This window comes from Hippoglossus hippoglossus, chromosome 14, assembly GCF_009819705.1.
Source record: "Hippoglossus hippoglossus isolate fHipHip1 chromosome 14, fHipHip1.pri, whole genome shotgun sequence".
In the NCBI taxonomy this organism is placed as follows: Eukaryota; Metazoa; Chordata; class Actinopteri; order Pleuronectiformes; family Pleuronectidae; genus Hippoglossus; species Hippoglossus hippoglossus.
In genome coordinates, this window is record NC_047164.1 from 19,893,528 (window position 1) to 19,909,407 (window position 15,880).

A 15,880-nucleotide genomic window follows, 5' to 3' on the forward strand; every position below is an offset into this window, starting at 1 on the left:
TTTACTGTTAGTTAAACGATTGTCATTGTGCTTCATGAAACAAGTCACACATCAATCAAATGTAAATCTTTATTCAGATACTTGATGGATCAAAATGGATAAAAATAACACAGTAAAATTAATTTTGTACATAATAAAATAGATGTTTCTCCCAGTCTTTGGTTTTTACAAAAACGAGGCTGATTCACCTCTATAGAAAAATATTTTTTTTTGTGTAAATCAATCTCACAAGCGCAGTTGCATCCTTTTTACCAGTTGTTAAAAATTGTCACCAAAAACTGAAAGCAAAAGGCAAACTGATCATCGTGTTGACAGTTCCTTTATCTGCACCATGTGACTTTACTGTGTGCTCTGCAGTGAGGTGGTCGTCAGCCCTTCAGTCTCACATTTGAACCCGTTAAAGCAGCGAGCGCTCCTGAGCAGAGATGTGCAGCCGCTCTACTCCGCACATTTGTTACAAATCACAAAAGTCGTGTCCAAAAATTTAGAAAACACTGGATGGACAAGGTTCATGTTTTGCCCTTTTTGTTCAAACGTATGATGGAGAGCAACTCTTTTTAAAATACTTCATTTTAAATATATTTCTGAATCTTTCCATATTTACAAGTAGACAACTGCCCCATGAAGAAAGTTTATATTAAGATTATAAGGGTAAATAAAAGCAACACGGGGGGAGAAACTTTAAACTGAAAATTTGTAAAAAAAAAAAACATTTGAAGGGATGAAAATAATCAACTTTCTGTTTGTCTGTCAGAGACGTGGAGGGATGTGCTGGTGGATAAGGCAGGAACGTGTCTCCTGCAGGTGTGAGCTGTGGGTGCAGCCCTTAGCTGATGCATCAAACAGTGTGTACAACATTACTTGTCAGTGGGGTTTGACAGGCATAGAAAAAAAAAGAATCACATTAAAGTACAAACTAATAGCAATGTCCCGCCCCGTCATCCATCAGTAAATCTGCAGGTGTGGCGATGTGGCTCCGTCCCTCCACTTGTAGACCTTCTCTGTGATCACCGTGCGGCAGAGCGGGCAGCTCTTCTCCCGGTTGAACCACAGAGCGATGCATTCGTCACAGAAAATGTGCTGCGCAACAGAGAAGCAGCATCGTGTTAGTGCGTCCGGCCCATGTACACAAACAGGGCAAAAGATCAACTCAAGAAAACAAGGGATCAGATGAGAAGAGGATCGTTTCAAAAAGGAGAATGTGGGTTATCTTACAGTAGCAACCGCGAGAGCAGGAGTTTTAATAAAGAACATTACAGAAGGATATGGACGAGCAAAGATTGTGTTGCCTGGTTTTTGTATTTTCACAGACTAAAAACAGTCAGGTGTGAAAATTTGTACCTAATTTTTATTATACAACTTTTGTTAAAGGGAAAGTTCACTCCAAAATAAAAATGGGCTAGGAGGATAACAGTGGACATTTAGACTTAAAACTTGGTGTAAATGAGGCTGTTTCAAGTCGAATTGAAAGCCAGGGCTTACGGACACTTACGATACCACACAAGCAGTATGGAGGCATTTTGTGTTTTTGTTTTTCCAAAAGTGTTTTGTGGACTCAAACACTTCACCCACCCCTCCATCGGCATAGTAGATAGTGAATTTTCATTTTTGGGTGAACTATTCCTTTAAGTAATAAATACTTAATAACGCTCCTCAGAGAAAATTCCTACCAACTACAATCATGACAAAGCCTGAACAACGCTATGGTACGACAGATGTAGTAGTTTGGTTTTACCTGACAGAGTAGAGCCCGGGGCTCCCTGTACTCTCCCTGACAGATGGGGCAGACATCTCCCGCCTCGCTGCACTGACTCCTAGTGGCTGCTGTGCCTGTATGCTGAGGAACAAAAGAGAACTAGAATTACATGCGGTTGTATGTCTCTGACAACCGGGACAGTTTCAGTTTACATAAAAGAAAAATCCAGATTCATGGGGTCACTGTAACCTTTAATGAAATCTAATGAGAAATTCCAGAGAGTCAGATATGAGATGTCATGTTCAAGAGGCCAAAAACATGTTTTGTGAGGCCACGTGACCTTGACCTCAAATCTAATCAGGTAATCAGTGAGTCTAAGGAGACATTTGTGCCAAATTTCAAAGTTCTTAAGAGAACACATTCACGTGGCAAAAAATGGTTTTTTGAGGTCATAGCCACTTTGACTTTTGTCAACCAAAATCTAATCCAATAAATGTTAGTGTCAAATGTGTGGCCAAACAGTGACCTTGACTTTCGATCAACAAAAGACAATTAGTGTGTCTTTGAGTCCAAGTGAATGACTGCACAAAACTTGAAGAACTTCTCTCGAGGGGAACCTGAAAACATATCCCCTCAGGTCACTGTCGTCGGTGCAGAGGCATGAAAATAAACCAACACAGCTGGTGACTGCACACTGATCATTAACTTTTGAATAAAGATGTTAAACACTAACCTCTCCCTTCAGACATATCCTCACGGTTTTAAGTAAAGATGTCCACTGGCCATACAATCCTAAAAGCTGCAACAAAGAGAGAAAGAACAAAACAATTTAAATTAAACAATTTCAATTGTTAATAAACACCAATTTTTTATAGTCAAAGTGTCACTTTAAACATGAAAACAACAAAGATCTGCGGCTTCATCCACTTATACATTTCACTTTTGTTTTGTTTTCACCTGGTGTCCAAACGACTGAGGTGTTTTCAAATCCCTTAAATGGAAACCTTTGGAAACACTACTGGCTACATTTCTTGTTTGAAAACTGAGAGGCTGTGTTTCCGTCTGGACAACACAGACAGTTTCAAACATCAATTCACTTCCTGAATGGATCTTGTCGAATCCCAGCAGTGAATGCAGAGTGTTGCTAACGTTAACATCACAGTTCCACCTCATGGTTAGTCGACAAAGGAAATGTGTTCATTATCATTAGGGAGTATTTTCTGCAGCTCAGTAACAGATTGCTGCTCACACTGGCCTGCACACTCTGCTATGTGTTTTCAAGTGTCTTTGTATGAACAGATTAGTTCTGATATGGAGCTAAATGCTCGTCTGGACCGAAGTTGTTTTGGTTTGAAAAACACTGGTTTAAACTCAAATGTATTAGCTGTAGCCTACATCTGTAAAATTCCAGTGACCACACCTTCAGTATGAGGTAGAGCAAAGCCAGCAGGACCCCAAGTGTGAGTCCAACGGCCCCCTCAGCCTCCTGGTAGGTGACCAGGTAGCGGAACCACAGTGAAACTGGAGCCATGGCCTGGTGCACCTGACCCAGCTCCTCAGTCAGCATCATCCACCTCCCCTGGAGACAGAAAAAGAAAGAAAGACTTAGCATTACAGTGACAATTGTTTTCTTTCATCAAACAGCCCAAAATCAAATCCACTAGTCTTACCTGGGCTCTGTTGGTCACTAGTGAAGATGGCAGCAGCAGAATAAGGCACTTAATCCCCATGACGAGGAACTTAATGATGAAATTGGTGATGCCGACTGCCCAGAGAACTTCCCAGAAACCCAGCGGCTCAATGGATGGGCTGAGGAAGATGAGGCTGGAAGGAAACCGACATTTAGGTTAAGTGGCACAATTCTTTCAAATTAAACTGCTTCCCAGGCTTAGCTGTTAAATAAGGTGCAGTTCATTTAGCCAGCGTATGCATACAGTGGTCAATGTGACACAGTATAGATTTATCTCTGCTGATTGCACCAGATGAGTTGGACCTTACCAATAGTAAAGTGTCTCAGTGAGAAAAGTGTAGTAGAGCAGAAGCGTTGAAAAGATCAGGAAGAGTAGCAGCCAGATGCTCTGTAGCTTTGAGTGATGATCCTAAGACGGGTAAAAACATAGTTTAGGATTCTAACAGCAGAGATGATCTGCATCATGAATCGATGACTTTCATGCTCTTGACTTACCTGAAGAAAAACTTGCGTTTGTATACTTTTATTCACATATAAAAAAGTTGTGAAGAGGCCAACCCCAACTGCTAGACCTGGAAAACAAAGAGGGAATTTGAGAGGCTTCTCTTGTGTTCACTGTTTTTCAGAATGATCTCTGCATTACTCGTACTCACCAAGAGTATGTTGGATGACCAGCTTAGCACACAGTATAATGAGGAAAGGAAGACTCTTTTGGAGCCAGCGGAAGAGATAGCGAAGCTCAGACAGGGAGGAGCTGGGTTCTCCCGAGTCCAGATCAGGGTCAGGCGGGTCAAGCTCGGGCTCAGAATTGGAGTGATGCTGCGCCCGATTATGTCCGTGTGAGTGTGAATGGGGGTGGCTGTGGAAACTGACTCTGGACCTCCTGGATGATGATGTCCCTCCACCGGACTCCCCAGTCTCGCTTGCCATGGGCACCCGCACCTCGTGGCTCTCAGGGTTGGCAGCAGCTGAACCAGAGCCCGGCGTCCTGGTGAGAAGATCTTGTTGCAGCGTCAGGGACAAACCATTTCCTGCATGAGCGTCCTGCTCGCTTGAATTGGGCTGCATTACAGTAGGAGACTCCCTTACTTTCAGTGCTCGTCTGGAATCACTCCTTCCATAGAAAAGACAGATCAAATCAATGTATCTGTACAGAACATTTAAAAACAACAGATGTTGAACAAAGAAAGTGCTGTAAATCTCGTGTGTTGGTTTTCATGTTTTGTCTGTGAAGGACAATTTTGACTCCGTGTTGTTTTTAAACATTTACTGTATTCACATATTAACTGGCTGAGTAATAAAGACTGTTTGCAGCACAGCATCAACAGGGATCACTGTTGAGTTAGCTGGAGTTTTGTTTGCTAACTTCAACTGACTGATCAGCAGGTGAAAGTGCAGAAGTTAGCTCGTCCTGATCGTCTCAGTCTTTATACAAATAATTAGTTAATGTTGATGACAGTAGCATCGGTCTTTGATCAAACTCCACACACACACACACAGGTGAGGACCGAGACAGCAAACAGCCGAGCGCTTCCTGAGCAGCACTGGGCTGGGGTTAGCATTAGCAGCTAGCTAGCTTCCTCCCAGGTCACACCGACGGCTGTGAAGGCTGCGGCTCACCTGTCATTCTGCAGCCGGAGTTTCATGGTAAGCTCTCGGTCCCCATGTGATACAGTGTCCCGGGGCGCCAAACCAAACCAAAACTAAAGGAAACTAAAAAGAAAACCAAGTTGTTAGCTTCCGGGCTAAATCATAAGCTGCTAATTCAGACGTCTGGACGTTGTTTACGGCAGCTGACGTCACCAACTCCTTCTGGTGGGGTTTTCAAGGCGTATCGGATGTGACGCGCTGCGATAGCTCCACCTAGTGGGAGGTGTTCGAACGACACTCATGTTGGCTGGACTATTAAGAATCAAGGTAGTTTGACATGATTTAAAATTTTACATGGTATTTGTCCAACTGAACAAAATTCATGTTCTATCGCAGTTTCTTTGTTTTTATAATTTCTGTGTCCTACTAATTGATATTCCCAGACACTTTATTATACTGTAAAATAATAAAATACAACGTTTATGAAAACTGTGATGTATTATGTTTCTACTAAATACAGTTTGCATGTGTTTTTCAAGGTGCAGGTAATAGCTTTGAACACGTGCTAAAATAATCGACCATTTTCATGAATGAAATAATTGAAAGTCACAGTAGCATTAAAATAAAAAGCCAACAAGTAAATCATGAAGTCAGTGATGACTGAATTTCATTTTGCTGCTTCAGCGTCAGGCTCCGTGTGTGTTGACATTGTCATTGTTAAATGTGACGCTACAGTAGACCTGCAGTACACCAGAACTATCAGAGACACCTTGCACATCATTAATAATAAAAATATGTAGTTTTACACTTTTCTCATTCTTAATAAATCCAACAATTATTAAAATGTTTTCTTTTGCTATAGAGAACATAAATGAGACGAGGTTGTGCTTTCCATCAACATCAGCTCTTCAAATAGCCGACTACTAAACTACTAAAATTATTTCAATATATCCTAAAATGGAGCCTTCGTTTTACTCAGCTGCAGAAGGTAAAATGCCTTTACTTAAGGCAGGTTTGTACTATTAGAGAAGGGACTTCATTTATACTTCCCTGTGTTTGATAAGTGTAATTTGTCATATTTTAATACAAAGCCTCATTTTGATCCACTCTCATTTGATTCTCAGCCCTGTGCCCCAGCCTCACAACATACAGAGGTTTACACTGTACGTCCAGATATGTCTGTTAGGTTTCAATGTTCAGAAACACTCCTGAAGACACTCGCTGGCCATTTCTACACTTAGAGAGACAGGTTTTCCTCTAAATCTTTGCTGAAGTCATTGATAGTTATAAACCTTATCTGCCATTTCTCTTTTATTTGTTTCTTTTTTAAATTGGATGTCAGGAGCTCTCGTGTCGTGAATGTGAATCAGTGACATTCGCACTCAGCAAAGGTTTAAACCCTGCCTACCATCAGTCTAACCTTCACACTCCACTAAGGAGGCGTTGAAAGCTCTTGATCCAGCGCCATGGGACCTCAGATACTCTGGCAGCCCACAGCCCAGCTCACCACTGGGCTTCAAGTTCATAGTGTTTTTCCTTTCAAAGCCTCTGTGGGAGCTTGTGGATTGATGGTTGGCACAAGTCCTATAAATATCTCATTTATTGAGCGACATATGAATGGGACAAGTGGCTGTCATCAGTCCACTTTTTCCCACAGAGGAGGCATTGGTAGCTACAGGCCTCAGCTGTCCCAGGACGGCAGCTCATTGGTCAGCCCCGGGACTAGAATTAAATTGAGACCAATGGTTCCTTTGTACAGAGTTCTCACTGTCTGTATTTATTTCACAGAGGTTTTAGATTTGCTTCCAGTGACAGATTATTGAGTTGTTAGTGCCTTCACCACAAAATGTTGAAATTTGAAACTTTTTTCAATTTTGCGCTATTTTTAAATATGCATATATATTTTTAAATATGCATACAATTCGTCTTTGAGGGGTATCCACTGACGCCCCTGCACCCCCATACCCCTAGACCCCATAACAAATAGCAGACTACTTTTCCTATTTGATTTTCTTCTCCATATCCTTGTGAAAGCGTCGGTGATGTAGTACGTGTGAACACTAGAAGTGTCCCAGGGTTTCCATTTCTTCTGTCAAGGTGTTTTATTAAAAGCCAGCAGATGAGCTGACCTCAGTCACTTGTCAGTCAGTCAGAGAGCTGCAGAGAGCTGCAGGTGTGTGACAGGTGAAGCTTGGGGCCTGGTATTGATGGTACTGGTGCCAGCCCAGCTTTCCTGCTCCATAGACGCTCCACCCTTATTGCCTCTCATACTACAGACACACCTGGAGACTATTGTGTCATTCAGAGCTGATATAAGCAGGGGTCGCTCAGTGGCTCACTCTTTATGCATTTTATCCAGGTTGGCAGGAACAGGTTAGTCTCCTGGAAGACACTTTAAGCAACCTGTCGCTTGGGCCTGGAGCCTGGATCATCTGTTTGAAGGAGGCTGTTGTGCTGGAGCTCACCACAGGGCAGAATCAGGGATTTGAAATTCCACGAGGTACAAGTTACTTTGTAGTGTAGTTATTCAGTTGTACTTGTATGTATGTGATGTGCACCTGTACATTCACATGCTTCTTTCCCACCTCCCGAGTTGTGAAGTCTTCAGTGTGTTAATGTGCTTTGAAGTTGAAATGTGGGAAAAACATGTCGGCTGTAAATATGTAGTTTTTATGTGTTTGGAGCATGTAAACAGTCTGACACCTCTTTCTAATATTTACATAATGATGAAGGGCAAAGAAGAAGAATCACGTCTGACGGACATAAATTATTTAAAATGTGTGCATGTTAATCATATAAAAACATCAATGTTGGCTAAAAAGTGGTGTTATGTGCCTGTGAGAGATAGACATGTAGTTTGTAAGTGACAAAGACATAAAGTTTGCCAAATTCACATAAAGCTGCTATTTAGAGAGATGAAATTATAAGTGATGACCTTAGCCACTCTGCAACTTGTGTACCAAAATGTGCGCAGAGTTGTTGTTCTGACTGGAGGTGTTGAGATAAATGATCTAAAATAAGTTTTGCATGATATGTTCGTATATATTTTAGAATTGTTATCTATTTTACAGTTGTCTTAGCCACTGCTGATTTGCCTTGTACGCTACTGTGCTGCTGCCTGTGCTATGATTTTATCTATGAATTAATATTATACCCAAGCAATATGTGAATGGGTCAGATTTACATTGAAGTCCACTTCCAGGGTTTGCTAACACATTTTTATACTTTGTGATTTGATCTCAGCCACTTACCGTTTTCCCTTTTTATCCCAGTTCCCTTGCCAGACTAATCAGCTGGTGTGATATTGGTGCACCCCTCTCTTGCACGGCATGTGGCCTGTTGTTGTAACTGTGTGCATGTTCAACCCTGTCATGAATGTTTTGCTTTTGTGTGTTCAGGTGACGGGGTGGGCGTGTGCATTTGGCAATGCCCTAGTATCCTGGTAGCACTAACTGTCTAACTAAGATTATTTCTAAAGTGTTTTATTACATGATAGTTATACTATTTGTGTCTTACATCCGTGGTAAGATTTCACTTTTTCGTCCTGTTTATGCTTTTATCGTATTGCACAGTGTTAAGTGCCCAAAGCCTTAGGACATTTTATACCTAGCTATATTTTGTGTAAGGAATTGTCAGAATCAATATCCCTGTATTTTATTACAAGTAATTCATATTTATCTAAACAAATCTTCCTGCGGATCCTAACCCAGAGGGGGTGTTGTCCAACCTGCAGGTTCACTAGGGCTCGTCATTGTTGCCTTGGTTACAGGTGGATGTTAAGGTCAGGGAGAAAAGAGGATCATTAATTCATGAAAGGGAACAAGTTAACAGTCGTGCCTTGGGTTTCATAGGAATAAGGGCTTGTTTAATTTCACTTTAATGGCCCTGGCACGTTGTCGTACATGTGCACATACAGAAACCCTGAAACCACAGAATCCCCCACATAACAAATCCCACTGTAACCCCTGTTGGGCACAGGCAGGTGGTTCTGTGTGCTGTCTGCATGTGTCTGTACATTATGTTCAGCACTACTCGGGCCTGTGTTGCTTAATGATGCTCTGCCTCTTACAGGTGAATTCCTGGCGTGAACAGTCTGAGGAGGGAGCATCAAGACTTGAAGGCATTGTGGCAAATCCTCAAGTGTCTTTAAGATCGCAATTAAAGGTTTGTGATCAGAGTCCAACACAACTTCTCTTGATTTCAGAACAACTGGCCCTTTTCTTGCTGCATGTGTCACTGGCTAAACATCATTACTGGTGAACCCTGCTCCTCGGGTATTTTTCAGTGTGGAGTCAGTGACATGTTCTTTCTTTATAAGTCATCACTTATATTATATCACAAATAATTAAACACTCTGTTTTAAAATAGTAGCTTTTAATGTGAACTTGTCAAACGTTTCACTATTTCAGGGGCAAACTGTACATCCAACTTTCTCAAGCGCAGAACATCACTTTTTATCAAATGTAGACATTTTTATAATTAATGTGCATATGTTTTAAATTATTTAAATTCCTGTCACTACTGATCCCTTTTCTCTGCTATTCATTACTATTCAAATATGGTAAAGAGGTGTTAACGTGTTGTTTGATTGCTCTAAACACATAAAGGCTCCAGGATTTTCCACATTCCAACTTCAAAGCACATGACTCCACCGAAGTTGGAACAATTCATTTTCATAGGTCTCAGTTTCTTTTAGTATTTCATTGGCCTGTGGCCCAGTGTGCGTTTCCATTGTGACTGTTAAATAGTTGATGCTCAAGTGTGCTACACATTCATCCTGGTTGTCGTCCATATCAGAGAGTGTTACTGCCTCCACACGCAGTGGATCATCATCACTGTCAATTGTCACAACTTGTGTTTGCCTCACAACATGAACCGTTTTCTTGATGAAACAAGACCTGGCAAAACAAAGGTGTCATACACATCCAGCACAGTTGGCAACAGAGCAATCTTCTACAAAATGTCATTCAGTCTGAAAATAGTTAACTTTGACTAAAGGATTCCCAGTTCTCGTGGACATGGCCCGTCACAAATGTTTCTGCATTTTGTATTGGTTCTATGTAATGACGACTGTACAAAGACATTCTCAAGAGTGCCATGTTTTTTGTGTCACATATGCTTATGTGTGAGATTGTGAGTAATCTGATCTTTGTGTTAAATTAGTGGAGTGCCCCTTTAATGCCCATGGTTAATGAATGAGACTACAGCGATCACAGGGATGTAATTTTCACATACTTTAGGTCGTGCAGTGCATGATCATTTTGAACTTTGCAAAAAATATAACCAGACAGTAAGCGGCTTGAGCCCACATTCCATGTGCTGAAGTGCCCTTTCCAAACCCTAAATGACCTCTGATGGCTGTGGCGGCAGTGTGTGTGAGTGATGTATGAGAGGAAGTGGTGTGTGTGTGTGTGTGTGTGTGTGTGTGTGTGTGTGTGTGTGTGTGTGTGTGTGTGTGTGTGTGTGTGTGTGTGTGTGAGAGAGAGATAATGGCAAAACTCTACTTTAAAGAGCTTTGAGTGATCAGGACAAAGGCTTCATATAAAGACAGACCATTTAGATACTTTGAAACATTTCAACTGATCAAACTGTAGTGAGTGTTAACATAATGAAGACATTTACTCAAAGCTAATATTCATCGTATCTTCCACTGAGTTCTCTGAATTAACTCAACTTTAAGACTGTGTGATTAGTCGGTCTGATTCCACAGATAGGCTGGAGTTGGGGGGAATATGAAAGGATGAGGCCTTTTGATTCTCTTCCTCCAGTTAGTCAGTGTGAGCCAATGAACATGTTGTCAGTCTTCCTCTGTGGCCTCGTGTTGCTACAGCCCTGACCAGCCATCTGTTTTTCCATCCAGCAACCGTGCCTGCTCATACTCACCTGCAGCTACAGGCAGCTGATATCATCTTCCACAGCTAATAAACAGAGAGAATCAAAGCAGCAGAGGGGGAAACTGTGATTGAACTTCCCATCAACTCCTCTGTGAGACTGTTTCTGATGAATTATAGTCCCTTCATTTCCTCCACTGAGGTTTAACCAGAGGTAACAAAGGCAGCTATAAAAGTTCAGATGGCATAGGAACAAGTTTTCCTTAAATCCTCAAGCAGAAAATGGTTCCACATATTCAGGATCATTTTGCAGGTCTGAACTGTAGAGTACTCTGCTTTGCTACTAATGTATCCAAACTGTTCAATGAAGCATTTCTCTGATTGGGCAGTGGTCGATTGGGGCCACGTCATGGGGGCAAGGAGAACAAGGGAGAAATATAGTGACACCATTGCATTAATATGATAAATGTACAAAAAATAAAAGTTTGACAGTTATCTCACTATAACTCAATTTGGATCTTTCATTAATTGCTTTGGCTGTTTTTGATATTTTTTTTAATTGTGGGGTTTGATTTTTTTTTTTGCGGCTTCTGAAGGGAGGCATGCCAGAAAAAATCTTGGGAACCACTCCTCTAGAGCCAGTTATTTGTCCTTTCCGGATGTTGAATATCCCTTGTATGTTTGAAGGTCTTCTGCACAATTTAAGTTACCAACTATCAGTAGATGTTAGCAGGTGTAAGTGGCCAGCAGTGGATGTTAGGGACATAACTTCAGTTGTGCACCTTAGTGCCATCAAGTGTTTTGGCCTTGTGATCAGTGATACAGGCCGAACTTGAGGGTAGACAAGAGGCAAAAGACTAAAGTCCAAGGTAACACAAGCATGATTTTGCTTTTGTTTCAGGTGATTTAAAACTAACAAAACATAACACTGAATATTATGTTCCATAGATTCCCCTAAATCCTACACACAGGACCTTTTACAATGCAGTTTGATATTTTGGTATATTAGGATTCAGGTGACTCCCTGTTGTTCAGAAGAGAAATACCAGTAGGACATTTTTAGAACTACTCTCTAATCTTTGCTTGTTATCATGAAAAATTGGATAAGTATTTTCTCTTTGGGTATTAAAGAGAAATACCCAAAGAATATTAATGTTGATTATGTGACATCATTGGAGAGGTTTAGAGGTGAAATCATTCTTTGGGACAGTGAACAACTCAAACATGTGAAATGTGAACTGGTTGCCCAACCAGACACTGCTTTCCCGCCAGGGGTCCCAAACCACAAAGGTTACAGCTACGCCTTGTATTGAATAAGATTATCATAAGTTATTGTGCTTAAAATCTTAACGTGAAATAAGTAATTAGGGCCCGAGCACCGAACAGTAGGAGACAGTGGGAGGCCCTATTGAAATTGTAAGGATTATTATTATTATTATTATTAGGGCCCGAGCACCAATGGTGGGAGGCCCTATTGAAATTGAAAAGATTATTATTAGGGCCCGAGCACCGACGGTGGGAGGCCCTATTGAAATTGTAAGGATTATTATTATTATTAGGGCCCGAGCACCTCCGGTGGGAGGCTCTATTGTATTTCGAAAGATTTGTATTTCCCTTTTGGGGCTTTTTCAAGGCCTAGACATGCTCATTCGGTGTGACCGTGGCGTGGCATCAAAATTTGATTACACGCCATCAAAACACAAGGTTCTGTATCTCGGACATACATGGTCCAATCGAGTCCAAACTAGACATGTAAGACAAGAGTCCCGGCCTGATGACATCTACACAGAAATCATGACTTAAAATCACAGCGCCACCTGCTGGCTACAGGAAGTGACATGTTTTATACTTTGATGAACTGCTCCTGGCTGCTTTACAATATACAGCTCAAAAGAGCTCAGTCAAGTCATAGGACCATGGTCAGAATTGTGACATTTCCTCAAACCGTGGAAACATTGAGGTGCGTCGAAGGTTCATCCTTCGCCAAAGGACACAATGTTGTCATAACTCCACTGTGCATCGTCCTATCACTACCAAACTTCTGTCACATGATCAGAGTCCAAGCCTGAACAGCTCTATGTGTCAATATTTCCTCAGTGTCATAGCGCCATCTACTGATTCGCCATGAAACAGGAAGTACTTTGTAAATCCACTCTGGATTATCCAACCGGCTCCAAACTACTGACCTATGATCACAATCCTGACCTGAACAGCTCCATATATCAATATTAGTTCAGGATCATAGCGCCACCTACCGATCAGTGTGAAAATTCAGGGGCTGCGTTCCAGGGGCCGCTGTTGAGCCATTTTGCCACGCCCATTTAAAATTACTCCAGAATACGTACATTTTCACCACTTTCTAATTTTCTGCAAACTTTGGTGACGATTGGAGCATGTTAAAGCCCTCAAAAACCCAATTCATTTGCCTGAAAAAATATTTTTTAATAAAATATCCGTAGATCTGGAGAAGAACATGGACTCTACTGCTTAGAACAGAACTTACAGTTGATCCTCTCCATGTTGGATGAACGCAGGTGATCCAATGTAAGAAAAGTACTTGTAAAGTAGTTTTGCCGTGAAGCGCTGGTCTACTGATGGTCGTCTGTCGGGGTCTAAGGACGTTGTCAGAGAGAAGATTCTCGGGCAGCTGTTGTCGACTAATGGAGCTGTCGTAAAGGAGCAACATTTCTTTATATCAAAGCCAATAAAGAGTTCTAAAGGAGAAATGTTGCTCCTTTACGACAGCTCCATTAGTGGGCAGCTGTCGTAAAGGAGCAACATTTCTCCTTTATATTGGCTTTGAGCCAATAAAGAGTTCTAAAGAGTCCCGGCCTGATGACATCTACACAGAAATCATGACTTAAAATCACAGCGCCCCCTGGTGGCAACTGGAAATGTCTTGTTTTTGGAACGTCTTACACTTGGAGGTATTCCTCCTCACCCACTGCCCGCAGCCATGTCAAACTGTGTCAAATGGGTCTCAAGACATTGATAATGTAGGCATAAGATTACTGTGACTTTTCGCCAAACGCCACAGTAGTGGCGTGGCGTCAAAGTTCATCAACTCGACGTGACACACGAAATTGCTATAACTTCGGTGTTGGAGGTTCAACCTCCCTCAAACTACATTTGTGTAACATCAGCCCCCCCTGCAGACATTCAGATGGTTTTAAGGAATGGGCGTGGCAAAATAACTGAATAGCGCCCCCTAAAGGGCAGCCCCGGCACCACGATTGGCCGACATGGACAAAAATTTATAGGAACATGTGTCTTTTCATAACAAACAAATAAGTCTCTTGGATAGATATGCTAGACCAAACAGGAAGCCCGCCATTTTGGCTTTAGTGGCCATTTTGACCATTTTAGACATTTTTACTTTGACGAACGTGTCGTAGGGCTTTCATCAGATCAACTTCAACTTCTGGGAATGTCATCTCAACAAGATGGAGATATAAACTACCTTGGTATATTTGATTTTATCCCACGGTTTGACCGTGGCGTGGCATTAAAGTTTGATGAGTCAAATCAAGATGATTGAGCTGCATCTGCAATATTGGTCACTAGAGGGCAGTGTAAGACCATGGTTTGCCCAATGCACAAATTTTCTTCCCCAGGGCTGAAGAGCTCGTTCACACATTGTTAATATGTTGGAAACTAAATTAAACTTACTGATGTGTGTCAATTAATGTTGAGAGATAACTTTAGTTCATGATTAAGAGTAAAATGATAATTTTTAAAGTGTACGTTACACGGTCTGACCGTGGCGTGGCGTGAAATTTTGATGATTCGCCAAAAAAGAGGGACTTCTTGTAACTCCTCTGTGCATTGTTCCATCAGCCTCAAACCTCATTCACACATTCACAGTCCCGCCCTGATCAGATCCATGTGTCAATATTGACTCATCATTACAGCGCCACCTGCTGGCTACAGGAAGTGACATGTTTTATACTTTGATGAACTGCTTCTGGCTGCTTTACAATATACAGCTCAAAAGAGCTCAGTCAAGTCATAGGATCATGGTCAGAATTGTGACATTTCCTCAAACCGTGTAAACATTGAGATGCGTCGAAGGTTCATCTTTCGCCAAAGGACCAACCCAGTCTCATCAGAAAACGTACACCACCTACGTTGGTCCACTTGGAAAAACGTAGTATTCTCACAATTTGGCCTCTCAGATTGTGAGATACCTACGTTTTTGTCTGCCCATTGTTTTGCATTGGCCTGTGTTCACGTCACGTGACTCTCAAGATCCCGTCTGCGAAAACGAAAACATGGCGGACATTCCTTGTATTTTCAGATAAAAATGTCATTTTATAATATAGTTTGGGCATTAAAATACATTCTGACACCATTTCTAGCGAGAAATATGCTCTTTGCTTCCACAATCTTCAGCCAGTTCATGCTTACGATCTATATTTTATTAGTTATCACGAATATTTTTCAGATCTCGCCAGAAAAATCGTAGTAATGTAACGTTTTTATCGTTGCTATGGTGGTTGCTGTGAACGCTGCCATGCCGTAAACCACGTCGTAGCGTGCTGTTTGAATCATCGTCCGTGCGTTGCGTCGTTCAGTGAGCGTGAACGTTATTCACGTTATTTGATATTAATATTTGATGATAGATTACACCTCTAATTCGAAGGATCTAAGAAGTCCCCGCAACTACATTCATACCGAGGCGGGCCCGAGTGCGCATGCGTGAGCGGACCTGTCGTGTGACTGTCGTAAATAAAGTTTTTTTTAACTTTCCGGTCCATTTAACACAAAGCTACGTCATAAACATGGAGCGCTTGGAAGACGACGATGTTATAATCCTTCTGTCAGGTAAGTAGTTTATTTTGTTTTGTTTTTAAATATTGTAACGATCTGGGTTTACAGTCCCGAGTGCTGACACAGCGAATCTGGAGTCTGTCGATACAGACAATGGATGCTATTCATTTGCTAATATTCTATTGTTTGTACTCAGGCTACGGCCCATTGTAGCCTGTGTTACCTGGGATGTGAATACATGGTTGGTGAGACCAGTTCCAGACGCTTAGCTCATCATTGAGGGACGCTACAATATAAATATAA

At 41.6% G+C, this 15,880-nt stretch overlaps 1 protein-coding gene across 1 annotated transcript; it reads right to left on the reverse strand.

Moving 5' to 3' along the window:
* Positions 1–54: 54 nt before the first annotated feature.
* On the reverse strand, positions 55–5,190 carry rnft1 (ring finger protein, transmembrane 1). The gene is made up of 9 exons (XM_034606209.1): positions 5,007–5,190; positions 4,040–4,500; positions 3,882–3,958; positions 3,695–3,795; positions 3,367–3,520; positions 3,117–3,275; positions 2,430–2,495; positions 1,736–1,837; positions 55–1,080 (listed from the first exon to the last, which is right to left on the reverse strand). Exons 1-9 carry the CDS (start codon positions 5,030–5,032, stop codon positions 946–948), a joined length of 1,281 nt encoding a protein of 426 aa, XP_034462100.1. The 5' UTR covers positions 5,033–5,190; the 3' UTR covers positions 55–945.
* Positions 5,191–15,880: the final 10,690 nt, after the last annotated feature.